The sequence below is a fragment of the Nicotiana sylvestris genome, chromosome 3 (genome assembly GCF_000393655.2).
Source record: "Nicotiana sylvestris chromosome 3, ASM39365v2, whole genome shotgun sequence".
NCBI lineage: Eukaryota > Viridiplantae > Streptophyta > Magnoliopsida > Solanales > Solanaceae > Nicotiana > Nicotiana sylvestris.
Window position 1 is genome coordinate 151,777,878 of NC_091059.1, and position 13,890 is coordinate 151,791,767.

At 36.6% G+C, this 13,890-nt stretch overlaps 2 protein-coding genes across 3 annotated transcripts; both read left to right on the plus strand.

The window, feature by feature from the left end:
- The first annotated feature begins 1,385 nt into the window (after positions 1-1,385).
- LOC104220718 (uncharacterized) lies at positions 1,386-4,954 on the plus strand. 2 transcript variants are annotated; one of them, XM_070168608.1, is made up of 2 exons: positions 1,386-1,693; positions 4,655-4,954. In XM_070168608.1, the coding sequence occupies exons 1-2, from the start codon at positions 1,501-1,503 to the stop codon at positions 4,714-4,716; spliced, it is 255 nt and encodes an 84-aa protein (XP_070024709.1). In that variant the 5' UTR covers positions 1,386-1,500; the 3' UTR covers positions 4,717-4,954. The 2 variants fall into 2 exon arrangements, with proteins under 2 accessions (XP_070024709.1, XP_009769938.1); XM_009771636.2 differs by lacking the exon at positions 4,655-4,954 and adding an exon at positions 2,043-2,157 and having other exon boundaries at positions 1,409-1,693.
- A 5,649-nt stretch (positions 4,955-10,603) lies between these two features.
- LOC104220725 (uncharacterized) lies at positions 10,604-12,407 on the plus strand. Its single transcript, XM_009771645.2, has 3 exons — positions 10,604-10,795; positions 11,141-11,296; positions 11,689-12,407. The coding sequence occupies exons 1-3, from the start codon at positions 10,654-10,656 to the stop codon at positions 12,162-12,164; spliced, it is 774 nt and encodes a 257-aa protein (XP_009769947.1). The 5' UTR covers positions 10,604-10,653; the 3' UTR covers positions 12,165-12,407.
- The last annotated feature ends 1,483 nt before the right edge of the window (positions 12,408-13,890 follow it).

Sequence of the window (13,890 nt, forward strand, 5' to 3'; positions counted from 1 at the left end):
TCAACTGTCTCATGTTGTATTAATTTCTTTGAACCATTTAAAGCTGATGTCCCGGATGGGGATTGGTGCTGGCATTGTTATATTGATGTTGTTGTTATTTTCATTTGCTTCATTTCCTTTTAGTTTCCACTTCCTTTTTTGCACCCCTCTTGCTTTAACTTTATGCACTGAATTTTCTTCTGAACTCTGAAGTTCTGTTTGCATAATTTCTTCTATGGTTGATAATTTGATTTAGATGTTCCATTTAAGTCTCTGTGGTAGCTGGAAATGGGGTGGATAAGTTCCAGCATTGTAGTTGTGACTTCACCTTTTATGGAGGTGGAAAAAGATCCACATATGGTTGCTGCTGGTTTTGCAGGCATGGTGAAACTTGGATTGTTAAAGGGAGAAATATCAGAAGATCAAAGAGCCAATGTGGTCATAGAACCTTACATTTATTGTCACAGTGTTAATGTGAGCGAAGGTAACTTTTGGTCTTATGTGGATGGTTCTAGATATGACTCCATGAAACAGTCTCTTCTCTCTGTTACTACATTTCAGTGATTATAAGTAGCCACGTGAAAACCTCTAATCACATATGAATTCTAGTAATATTCTTTTAGATTTTCAGTGAGCTATAGGAGAAAAATAAAAGAAAACCTTACTTCAACCATTTAATTATACACGTTTATCTTTAATCTTTATTTACAGTGTCATTTGAAACGTTTTCGTCTGGAATATGTATCTTTTTTACTCAAAAGAGAGGAACTTGGACTTTATTCATTACATTCATCATGGGTTTACGCCAAACTCTACCAATTTATTATGGCAAAGTGATTTTAATATGTGAAGACATATATTAACTAACCATAATTAAGTGAGATGAGTCTATTTACAAACACATGCCTATTTGGCATAATTGCCCAGTGCAAATAAGTTTTTACCGGAAAAATAGCATGGTTTAGCCAGTTTCCGCACTGATCATTAAAAAATAGTTAGCGTTTGCAAAGTCATTGAAAAATAGCCACTATTTTGCTGCAACACGGAAAGTTCCAGCATAATATACTGGAGATCGGTGCACCTGTGTATGAATTTCCAACATATTATGCTGGAACTCCAACACGCGGAAAGTTCCCGTATATTATGCTGGACCGGTATATTATACTGGAACTCTAGTATATTATACTGGTATACTGGAGTTTCAGTATATTATACTGGAGTATTTTTTTTCGGATTTTGAACAGTGTTTTCGTTTAGATTTATCTTTACATGAAAGTGGCTAAATTTCGATTACTTTTGAAATTGTGGCTATTTTTGAACGACTATTTGTAAAGCTGACTATTTTTGAATTTCTCCCGTTTTTACCGTGTAAGTGGGCTGATGAAATGGGCTCTGCTTCGGCAGGGGTAGTCCATATAGAGAGGAAACCTAGTGTAAAACCCCAACTTGGTAAAGTAAATTTCCTTTATACTGAGAAGTGAAAACCCCTTCCATTCGACAAATTTACCAACTAAAGCAGCCATGCCCGGTCTCATCCTGAAGAAGCTTCAGGAGGATGAGCCGGTAGTGGATGATGATGCCGAAGATTCTGACGATGACGACGATTCTGATGACGACCACGACTCTGACGACGATCAAAATGACGACGATGATGACACCGAGGATTCTGACGACGACGATGACGATGACGACGGGAAGGAAGATGGCGCCCATGGTATTCTTTGCCTTCACTCGTCCTATTTAGGGTTTCATTCTGTTTCTTATTATTCAATTTATATCTTTCATGCATTTTCTAAAAATGCTGGTTTAAATATGGTTTGTTGGTGAACCTGACATTTCGTGAAATATATTTCAAAACTCAAGAATTTTTATTGGATGAGTTATTTTGCTGGCTATATAAGTAGTTTAATCCTTTATGGATAAAGTAACTATATTTCGTGTTTGTTTTGGTAGTTTTAACAATTTAAATGCTTAATACTGCTGTTTTGAAAAGCTTGTTAGATGTTGAAACAGATGCTACTTTAATTAACTGACCACCCGAGCATGCATTTTTTAACTCGCAGATTCAACCATAGAGGAGTTATTGGCTAATTGTAGGAAGGAGTTTGTGAGCACGTGATTTTTGTTTCGCACGACAATCGCTCCAAAAGAAATAAAAAATAATAATAATTGGCCCTGCTGTACAATTTTCGGATTTCTGTGCGGCACTTTGTTGATTTATTTGTGACTTTTGCCCATTTTTATTTTTTCTTATTTATTTATTTATTTAAAACAAAATACAAAATGTGTGTGTCATGCATAATTCGAACCGTAATCCGGTCGTTAAATAGAAAATCATAAATAGGCATCTTCGTCCGTGATTTTGATTTGTTTGATTTTACCTGTTTTGAAATATTTTAGTGTGTGTGCAAATAATTGTATTGAGTGTGTATTTAATTTTAATTTGATTTTTGGCTTAGTTTTGTTTTAAAATAAATAAGGAAAAGAAATAAAAATAAGAAAAGGTCCCTTCTTCTTCCGGATTGGGCCAATTTATTAAAATTGGCCCAAACAAACAATACCCAAACCAGGCCTGCCCGGTCCAGTCCAGCTGATGCCCAGAGAGTCCAAACGACGTCGTATTGATACAGGTTGATCTGGGCCGTTGATCTCAGATTGATCAACGACCAAGATCACATTTCTCATACCCACGAACAGAACCCGACCCGTTTCCACCCGGACCAACCCAAACCCTTTACCCTCGAAACGACACCGTTCCACTTAAGCCATCAGATCCAGACCGTAGATCTTGATTGATCTAACGGTTGAGATCCGCCTACCCACTAACTATATAAGCCCATAATCTTACCCTGCCCCCCTATCCGAACCCCAGCCTCGTCGTCTTCACCAGAACCCCCAAACCCTAGAGCCGCCCCTGTACTCTTCACCATGAAAACCGGCGGCATGGACGCCGGTGACCTTGCCCCTAACACCATAGAACCCCCATGCCATCCTGAACCCAAATCTACCAACCACACACCTCGAATCCTATCCCACCTTCTCGAATCTTCATTTGAAGATTCGAGTCGGAACCTAATCTACACCGATCTGCCTTAAATTCATACCAGACACTCCCCAGACCCCCTCGTGACCAAACCATACTTGGTTTGGTCCGAATCTGACCAGGGAAGCATGAATCCCGGATCTGGTTTTCGAACTTTAGGGTTCCTCGTCACTGGTCCGTTGTTTTGTTCAAACCGAAGGATTAAGGTCTAATGGACCTTAATCGAAGTGTTTCTCATCTGAGAAATACTTCGATTAAAGTCCGTTCAGCCTTAAGAAAGGTCTGTCCAAATCCGAGCTCAAACTTTTGATTTTTCGAGTTTTAAGGTGAGTTTGCTTTCTTTCCTTTATTTGTTTTAGTCCGTGTGATTTGTTTTAAAAGTCTGTTCATATTTGTTTTAATTTTATCAGCTTTTGTTTGTCCACGTTACCTGAACCTCTGTATTTGTCTGAATCCCCCCTTCCTATTCTGATAAGGCATATGTATTTGTTGTACAATTAGTTTGAATTTCAAATTTGTACTGATTAACTGATTCCTCGAAGTACAGTTCTGTTTAATCAGTATAAGTCGAGTCATGTGTCCTATACTTTTGAATGTCTGATTTTTGGCTACGATTGTATGTGTTATGATTAATATAGTCGAGTCGACATATGTCGTCAATTAGTTTCAGCTGTCCGAACAATAACAAATCGACTTACTTCTGCTAAGCATTTGTTGAATCAATTAAGAACCAGTTTTGTTTACTTATAGCTGTTGATTTGGATCAGTAATGTAAAAGGGATGTTTGGTTTAAGTTCTGAATTGGAGGGCATGTGCACTTGTGCACAGCATGTGCATTGGTGCACCTCATGTGCTTTGTGCACAACCTGTGGCCTGCATAAAGGTTTTGTTAAGTTTTAAATAATTTGACAGCATATGCTGTCAGATACATTCTGCTGCCCATACTCTACTTTAACCTCAAAAATAATAAACATTACTTAAAGTGAGTCTGCCAGGGAATATCATGGGTTTTGTTCTACTTAATTAGCCAATTGGAATCTGAAAATGGAAGGCACATGGGAGGGGTATGGTGACATTCTAAACAGGCTGTTAAAAGGAGTAATGTGAGGGCTTATAAAAGGGAGGACATACAGAGATAAAGGAGGTCTGAGGATGAGAGGTTAGAGAACCCTGAAGATTTAGAGAAGAGAAATACATACACTGTGAGGATAGAAAAGAAAAAGAGAGAGTTGACAGAAATAGAAAGAGAGCAAGAAAGAGATAAAACAGATTAGGAAATCAGAAACTTGGTCTTGTTTGTCTGAAGTTCATCTGTTGTCAATACGTTAGGCAGTGTTGCTTCTTCTAAGTTTCAATCGAGATTATTGTTAGTGTTTTGTTGCATTTGGTATATCCCGGAATTGGATTGTCTGGAGTATTGTTGCCATCACACTGTGTGCTGTTTCATTTGGCTGTTTCTTCTTCAACTCTAGTTCCACCTCGCAATAGAATCCTTTCTGTTGTGCTGTTCTGATTGCTGCTGCTATTCTGTTTACTGTTGCTGCTGCATTTCTGTCCTGCTGCTACTGCTAGTTCTGTTTCTTGCTGCTGCTGATTTCCCTACCTTCCTCTCCTTCTCCTTTGCATTTTCAGTATTTCCAGGTACACATTTCAAGTCCCCATATTGGTGTAACCGAAACAGTTTGAAAGCATGAAATGAAAAAGGGTTGAAGAAGTTCAAAGTTATTTGTGTAATATTTGTGGTATATTAATGGGCCTGTGTAGTGGTTAGTTTACAATTCAACAGTACGAAAATGTATGTTAACTAACACTCATCTGAGCTTAGTCCTTCATGTTTTAGTTTGTAGTTGTTTTGTTAATACGGGGTATAGATACTCCAAACTTATGCTATGCTGCCTTGTTTTATTTTAGTCCTTTTGCTGTGTCTCGTTAGGTAGTACATAAGATCACATTCAAATCCCATTAGTAACAATGCCTAGTAGTTAATCCCTTTAATCTTGTCTAAGTAAGTTTAGCTAAATTCAACTCAAGAAATGTTCGGAGTATGTAGCGTTTCACCAGCCTGTATGTCATTTTCATTAAAATCAAAGACAGGGTCCACGAAATACTGCATTTTTCATCTTGCAAACAATTCACCAAATGAATCAAATGATTGACAGGAAATCCGGATTTGGTTAAGTAAATTAGCACGTACCTTTTTCTTTTTTTTAGAGACAAACATAATAGAAAATGTAGCCACTTTAGGATATCTCTCGTAAATAATAAGACGAGCCTCGCCAAATAAAAAATGCAAATCGCGGGGCCCTCAACAACTAATCATAATATTTAGAATTCGGGCTAGGCCGTTTAGTGAATCTCATGGCCTTCTAAAAAAAAATAGTAACGCGTTAGACTCTTTAGGCGCGACTTAATTAAATTACATTCTTAAATTCGGGTGCGCATTTATGTGACCCAAATTCAAATCTCAACGGAGTCGAAATGTGTTAACAACTACGGGTGCATTGATTGTGACGTGGTTCGAGATGCATTTTCACGACGTTGCAATTCTATAAAAATAAATGATAATAATAAAAGCGGTTTAAACTTAATAAAAGCACATAAGTCACAACATGTATTTAAATCAGATATTTAGCCATTATAACAATTTAAGCGACCGTGCTAGAACCACGGGATTCGAGGGTGCCTAACACCTTCCCTCGGGTCAACAGAATTCCTTACTTAGAATTTCTGGTTCGCAGACTTCATTTGGAAAGGTCGAAATTTCCTCGATTTGGGATTCAAGATAAACCGGTGACTTGGGACACCAAAAGTCAAACCTTTCCCAAGTGGCGACTCTGAACTAAATAAATAATCCCATTTCGAATATTGTCACTTAAATTGGAAAAACTCCCTCGCGCATTTAACCCTTCGGGGCGGGCGCGCAAAAAGGAGGTGTGACAGAGTTGACTAGTCTTAGGATGGAGTCAGCCAATTTTAGAATAATGATAACTGATAAGATCCAGCAGATCACGCAAATACTAGAAGCTATTGCCAAGGCCAACGGCATTGATATTACAGAAATAACCCAGCATACAGTGGGTCCGTTTGCGTCCCTTGAGCCTGGCCCGACTCTCTCAACCACCACTGATGCACCAGCTGAGGTAGCCACCATTGTGGAGCAATTAGCTAACATTAAGATGGAGTTGGCTAAATTTAGGATGGAGGTAGCTGATTTTAGAATGATGATGGATGATAAGATCCAGCAGATCATGCAAATGCTAGAAGCAATTGCCAAGGCTAGTGGTGTTGATATTACAGAAAAAGCCCGGCATCCAGTGGGTCTGTCCGTGTCCCTTGAGCCTGGCCTGACTCTCGCATCCACCAATGATGCCCGAGCTGAGATAGCCACCATAACGTCAGAGATCCCGCCAATTAAGGTTGGAGACACACCTATGCCAGAAGCAGCTGCCTAGCGGGAGTTCTCTTGACCCTACCTTTTTTTTTGCGCACATTGGGGCTAATACACAAGTCTAAGTGGTGGGGTGGGGGATTAAATTTTTGTGAATGATTGTAATTAGTTACAAACTAACCCTTCTTCTAACCAAAATGGTGTTGTTAACTTGCTGTCAAAAAATTGTATTTGGATGTATGATGCTAATAGTACTTCTACTACTACTATAGTAAACCTTTTGTTATCCCCTCCTTGTATATTTTGAAGATTTTGGACGCTATCAAACGGGGTATTAGAAAATCTTTGGCTTGTAATATTGGTATGTATTTAGGCCCTTCAGGTAATGCCTCCATTTTGTACCAATGGTAAGTGTTTAGTATAAATTATCCTTTTGCACCGAGAAGAAAAGACTACAGATGCTTTCATGGATTTACTTCATTATTAGCTAAAGCAGAGAGACAAGGGGAAGCTTAATCTAATTGTCCGAAGTGATTCTTTCTTGATTGGATGCTGAAAAATACTTTTTTAAGTATTGGAGCTGGTTTTTTTAAATAAGCAAGGGTTTCAGAACAAGGCCACATTGGGTTATATGGATGGAGCTATGGTGGATATCTCTCAGTTATAACATTGAGGTTTCCTGAGGTATTCAAATGTGTTGTTTCTCATGTCCATCACATCGTGGGACAGGTATGATGGCTGTAATGCATTATGTATGTACACAAGATTAAAGGGAAGCTGTTACTTGTGCATGGCATGATTGATGAAGATGTGCATTTTAGGCACACTACTAGGCTTATTAATGCAGCCGGAAAGCCTTATGAGATGTTAATATTCCCAGAGGTACATCACATGCCCAGAGATGAGAGACCTTATATTCCTGGAGGAGAGAACTTTGGAATTCATAACTTGTGAATGGCATTTTCATTGTTCTAGTAGTCAGTTTTGCTCTCGCGACTCTCTGGGTAGAGTAGATTTTGGGGCTCATTTCCAGTTTAACAGCATGATTCACTTGATTATAAAAGAAATTGCACTATTCTCTGATAAAACTAGAAGAAAGGTAAGCAGGCTAATAAAGTTGTTTTGAGTAACTGATCTGTGTAATAGCTGCCATGTACCATAACCTTACAAGATGTGCAAAAATATTATTGCATCACCCACTAACCTGGCGAGCAATTTGGTTTTTACCATCTCGGCTGGTGATTAGTGAGCTTGCGTTTCCTCTTATTTAGTTTTATTTAACCCTCCTTTCTACCCCCTCCTTCCCCCCCACAACAATAGAATATAGAAATGTGAAGAAAAAGTTTAAATATGGTTTTTTATACTGTTTAGTGATGAATGCATTATATGAGTTGCCACCAGAAAAAGGAAAGAGGAAAACTGAAAAACTTAATTCAAAAGAAAGAAGCAAACCTTTAGTTGAGGGTCTCTTTTTGATAGTTGGAATTTGGAAATAAGGGCGCATAAGTTCCAGCATTATAGTTGAATGCTTGTTGGATTCTAGATAAGAGGAAGGATCACCATCTTGGACTAACTACAGGCAAAAACTCTTGTTTGCCTCTTCCTCCTATTCTTTCTCCTTCATACTCAAATAAGGTACATAGTTATTCTTTTTGTTATCTTTTTACTGTTGCATTATCCATGTCACAGTCACCTAACAAGCAACCTTTAATAAGGTGAGATAACTCCTCCCTATTTTATACTCAAAACAGAAAGAGACTACATTTCAATAACTATATTTAGCAAGGTAGTCCATGGAAAACTTCAATCACATATTTTAGTGTAGGATTTACAGCAAGCAACCTAGTAATATTCTTTAAGACTTTTAGTAAGCTAAAGGAGAAAAAGTAAAGAAAATCTTACTTCATACACCATTTAATTATACACGTTTGTCTTTATTCAGAGTGTCATTTAAAACATTTCTAAGACTGCTCCATGTCTTATACCGGAAAGATGAAAAAGAACTTTGGCATTCATTATATAATATCTTTCTATAACATCTACTCTTCATAAAAGCATATTACTGTAACAGGTAAGTTTTCGTTGAAATTGATTATTAGTATATGTTATATTTACTCTTCTATAACAGTATTTTGCGGTTAACATCTATTATTGCAACGATATTCTTTATAAAATTACCTATCTATAACAACCTCACTTAGATATCTATATATTTATCTATTATTTCATCATAATGAAAAAGTAATATATTAATTATATTTTAGTAGAGACTAACTTATTGTAATTTCCAAATATCAAAAACTCTTGTTAACTTGGAACATAAAAAATAAACAGATAACGTTGGAGACTTTTTGATTTCTGTCATTTTTTTCACATTCCACCTTACTAATATTGTTTTAGCTTTTAGAAATATTTTATTAATGAAATATGAATCTCATTTGAGAATTTAAAATTAAATAATCTTATTATATCTTCTATAACAAACCAATTTAAACAATTGAGTTTTTGGGCACTTTTTGTCTATAACATTCAAATACATCTAAATGTCACATTTAATTATAGGCGTATAACAACAGTACAACACTATAAATTATAAAAGGCACATAAGATTGACAATATTATTTTTTTATTTAATCTTCTATTAAAGATGGAATTTTTACCTCCTATTGCAAAGGTTAACATCTTATTTATTTTAAATAAATACCATTTTAAAAAATTATATTCTATAGATACATTTAAATGTTTATAGCAAAATATCTAATTTTGGTTACCTCCTACCCCTAAGCCACTAAATACGTTATTCAGTTACACTATTTTCTTTCTCTCTCCATTTTGATACATGTCATTCTCTTCCCTCATTCTTTGAAAATACGATGCTCAATCTCAAAATTTCTCTCACCCACATCACCTACCATTAGTCACAAACGGTGATTTTCAATTTGACTTTTAATTGCGAGCAATCTGCACTCAACTGCCCCACCTTCATTTCCTTCAACCTGCAATACCCTTTCGTAAACTTGAATCAAATCTTCTTGTGCTCTAGAAACTTCCACTACCTCCTCAAATTCTTCACTGTTATTATAGCTTATCCCTATTTTCTTATCTATATTTGAGTCACCAGTGATGATTATAACTCGTTCATGGCAATTTGGTAAAGGATTTTCGAACCGAATTTTGCATCCAGTTTGAGTTTAGAGGTTATTAATTACACTGCCGGTAATTAAACCACAAACAAATATGCAAATTCTGCTACAATGGTAATGCGTGAAAACAGTGAGATTCAGGGTTTTTGCTCGGCGATGGATTCGCCGGAAATTAGGGTTTGTTCTTGAACAAAGACGACGGAGTTTGGGGCTGAGTAACTTGATTTTCTGTTGATAAATTTTAATGTATTTTCAATGTATCACGCTGTATTTTCATGTATTTCATTGTATTCATTGTCTTTTTTTCATTGTAATTCAATGTATCTCGTTGTATTTCATGTATTTCATTGTATTCACTGTCTTTTTTTCCATGTATTTCAATGTATCCCATTGTATTCTATATATTTCATTGTATTCACTGTCTCGATATATGTCATGAATGTATTCATATGTTTTTTTTAATTAATATAATTTATGTATTCAGATGTATTATATAATTTCTCTGAAGATTGCTATATTTTTGGGGTATTCTTCGGTTGAGAATCTTTTCTATAACTGGAAATACAAAATTTGTGTGTTATAATTGAGTTTGTTGATTATATTAGGAGTCTATTATGTTAACTGATTCACTTTCCGTTTAAAAACAGTATAATCCCCTGTTTTCATGTCGTGAATACAACCGAATACAATAATCTGTCCAGCTGTAATCTCATGTTTCACGCCATGAATACAGTCGAATACAACAACTGATTAGTTGGACTTCCCTGATTTATGCCTATTTTTGCTATTGTATTCATGAATACAATTGCTTAAATACATCTAATACATCTTATAATAATAGAAAACGTATCTACAATCCGTAATATAGCAAATGGTATCTATAGATAACTACTTACCACGAAAAGATAGTGCTTTATGAAAATTTCTCATTAAAAAAAGACAAGGAATAAGTGGGCTGATGGAATTGGGCTCTAGTTAGGCAGGTCCATAGAGAGGAACCCGAAGGTAAAAAGGCCCACCATTTGGTAAAGTAAATTTCTTCTCAACGCACTGAGAACCCCTACTACTATATTCTACAAATCCCCCGTACAAAAACAGCCATGCCCGGTCTCATCGTGAAGAAGCTTCAGGAGGATGAGTCAATGTCTGAAGACGACTATGATTCTGACGCCGATGATGACGATTCTGATGACGCCGACGACGGTGACACCGACGACGATGACAAAAACGCTTGCGCCCTAGGTATTTCGTTCTGTTTCTTGCTATTCAATTTTTGTATTTCGTACATTGTCTAAGAATGCTAATTTAAATACGGTGTGCTAGTGAACCTGACATTTTGTGAAATATCGATTGTGACTGCTTTTTTTTTTTTTTAAAGATCACATGTGGTATTTCAAGGGTCAGAGTTTTTGATTGGATGAGCTATTTTGCTGCTACTTACCCAACTTGCAAGTTCAACCCTTTGTGGACAAAGCAAATTATAGAAACTATTTTGGTGTTTGTTTTGGTAGTTTTAACAGTTTAAATGCTTAATGCCACTGCTACTTCAGTTAACTGACCACTCGAGCATGCATTTTTAACTCCCAGAGGAGCGATTGGCTAATATTGAGAGGATGCATAAACAGATATGGCTAGTAATTGAAACAAAAGCCAAGGATAAGGGCATAAATATTACAGAGATTCTAGCTCAGTTTCCAGGTGGTTTGTCCGCGTTCCATGAGCCTGGCCCGACTCCCACTCAAGGTAATCTTTGCCTTCCCTAACCCTTTTTAAGTTTATCTTCTTTTTTTTTCCTTAAATAATTTTTTGCATTGTTTAATATTGCTGGTTTAGATATGGTCTTAGTGAACTTGGCATTTTGTGAAATATCTATTGCGATGGCATTCCTTTTAGGGATAATGTGCTATGTCAAGGCTTAGAGTATTTTATTAGTTGAGCTATTTTGCTGCTGCACAGCTAAAACCTTGCAAGACCCCTTTGTAGATAATGTAATACGTAGAAATTATTTGGTGTTTGTGTTTGGCAGTTGTGACAATTTAAATGGTTAATGTTGCTGTTTTCAAAAGCTTGTTAGAAGGAGAAAATAATGCTACTTTAATTAACTGACCACTCGAGCATGCATTTCTAACTCGTAGAGTCATCCATAGAAGAGCGATTGACTAACTTTGAGATGAAGTGGAGGCATACCTTGCTAGTAACTGAAGTTGTATTCAAGGCTATGGGCACTGATGGTACAGAGATTCTCGCCAAGCTAGCCGAGGTTAGAGCACGTCTGTCTGCATCCCATGAGCCTGGCCCGACTCCCGCTCCCACCAATGATGCCCCAGCTCAGGTAGTTGAGGATGTTGTTGCTGATCAGATGACTGTGTTGGATGCCACCACTGTAGATACTGATGACTCCACCTTTTCTCCACCTACTCTCGCACCTGCTGTTTCTACTGTTGATGTTCCTCCTGTTTTTGTTGCACCTAATGCTGCTGCTACTGCTGATACCCCTAATTCGGCTGTTTATCCAGCTCTTGCTTCTCTTGCGCCTGTTATTACTGCGGCTGCTGTTTCTATCCCGCCAGCTGAGGCGGGAGACACACCTATGCCAGACGCATCTGCCTAGAAGGGGTTCTCTTCACCCAACCCGATTTCGCGTGCATAGGAGACTATTCACAATTGTAAGTGGTGGGGGAATTAAACTTTTGTGGATGATTGTAATTAATTGACTAACCCTTCTTCTAGCAAAATATGGTGTTCCTGACAAAAAATTGGAGCTCGGATGCATGATGCTAACAGTACTACTAATACTAGTGAACCTTTTTTAGCTCCCCCTTATATGTTTTGAAGATTTTGGAGGCAAACAAAACGGGGAACTCAGTATATTTGTAAATCTAGACTTGTAGTTTTAGTATGTGATTGGGCACTGTAGTTAGTTTATGTACCGGGCGCTACAGAAAACGCCCTATTTTCTACCAATTCAAAGTGTAATGTAAAGTATCCTTTTGCATAAAAAAGAAAAGAAAAAGACTAACATGTTATGAAACTAAGCTCAAAGTAACAATATGAAACACTAAAATAGACAAAAGTAGAGAGGAAGAGAGAACTTTCTTATTTCATCAAGTGTTTTCTAAGTGTGTTTTCAAGCATATACAATATCACTTCTCTTCCTCTATTTATAGTACTCTATTACATAGAGTGTTACCAAAGAATACCATAAATATGTCGTTGTACTTATCATTAAGCATTTGAGATCATGGAGGAAGATCATGGGGGATTATGGAGTTACAATCATAATTCCATAAGTATTAGAGTAGTTGGAGTTATGGAGATAATGGAGAAGAGTAGTGATCATTACTCATTTGGTGGTTATGGACATCCACCATAATTTTTGTAACTCCCCCTTGGATGTCCATAGATAATGTGCCTCGTTAAAACCTTACTAGGAAAAAATCCTATGGTAAAAAATCCTAGTGAAGGAAAAAGAGTACACATATCATGTAATACGCATTGCTTGATGCCTCATTAAAAACCCTTGCTAGAAAAACCCAGTGAGATAAAATCGTAGCTAAGAGAAAAAGAGTACAAAGCATATTTGCCTTCCCCCCTCCCCCATGATAAAAGCATCGCTTTATTTTTTGGAAATGTCTTTACTTTTCGGAAAGGACGTATTCCAATCCCGCATACGAGGTTGGTAATGATTCATTGAACATATCCACTAAAGTATTAATTAAATAAATTTGTTGAACATCTACATCACCAATCTGCCGAAGATCATGTCTGAAAACAACTTTGGTGAATTGTGATTTATTTTGTCGCCTTCAATATATATTCTTCTTCCAATTGAGATAAGTAAGCAGCATTGTCTTCAATATTATTGAAGTCTTCTTTTCAAAGAAAAGTCACACATCGGTTGTGTATTGTGTGACTTGCTTTATCAATTGTTAGTATATTGACATGACTTGAATAAGTATCAACAATTGACTGCCTTGTGAAATAATAATACGGTAGTACCCTCACAAACAAATAGATTATTTGAAGAACGAACTTCAGAAAATGCCTGCATTTGCATAACCAACAAAACCTTGACAATATTTGTTAGAATAAACAAACTTATATCAATGACTCCTAGTATTCCAATATCTTCTTATAGGAATACAATTATATCTCACTAGTATATTGTTATACTCATGGTCCTAGCAAGATACATTAGTGCACCAATTGCAATAGACACAAAAATAAATCATGTACGTTATGATTGTTCTAATCCACATAAGGATTTGTTGACGCTTTATTTAATAAATTTCTTGAAAACCTTAATATTCTTCAGAACAATTTAAATCCTTCAATGA

Coding starts and splice junctions, on each gene's coding strand:
- LOC104220718 (XM_070168608.1), top strand. CDS start 1,501: ATGCCCGGTCTCATCCTGAAGAAGCTTCAGGAGGATGAGCCGGTAGTG. Junction 1,694..4,654: donor GAAGGAAGATGGCGCCCATG/GTATTCTTTGCC, acceptor TTGCATTTTCAG/TATTTCCAGGTACACATTTC.
- LOC104220725 (XM_009771645.2), top strand. CDS start 10,654: ATGCCCGGTCTCATCGTGAAGAAGCTTCAGGAGGATGAGTCAATGTCT. Junction 10,796..11,140: donor CAAAAACGCTTGCGCCCTAG/GTATTTCGTTCT, acceptor TTTAACTCCCAG/AGGAGCGATTGGCTAATATT. Junction 11,297..11,688: donor TGGCCCGACTCCCACTCAAG/GTAATCTTTGCC, acceptor TCTAACTCGTAG/AGTCATCCATAGAAGAGCGA.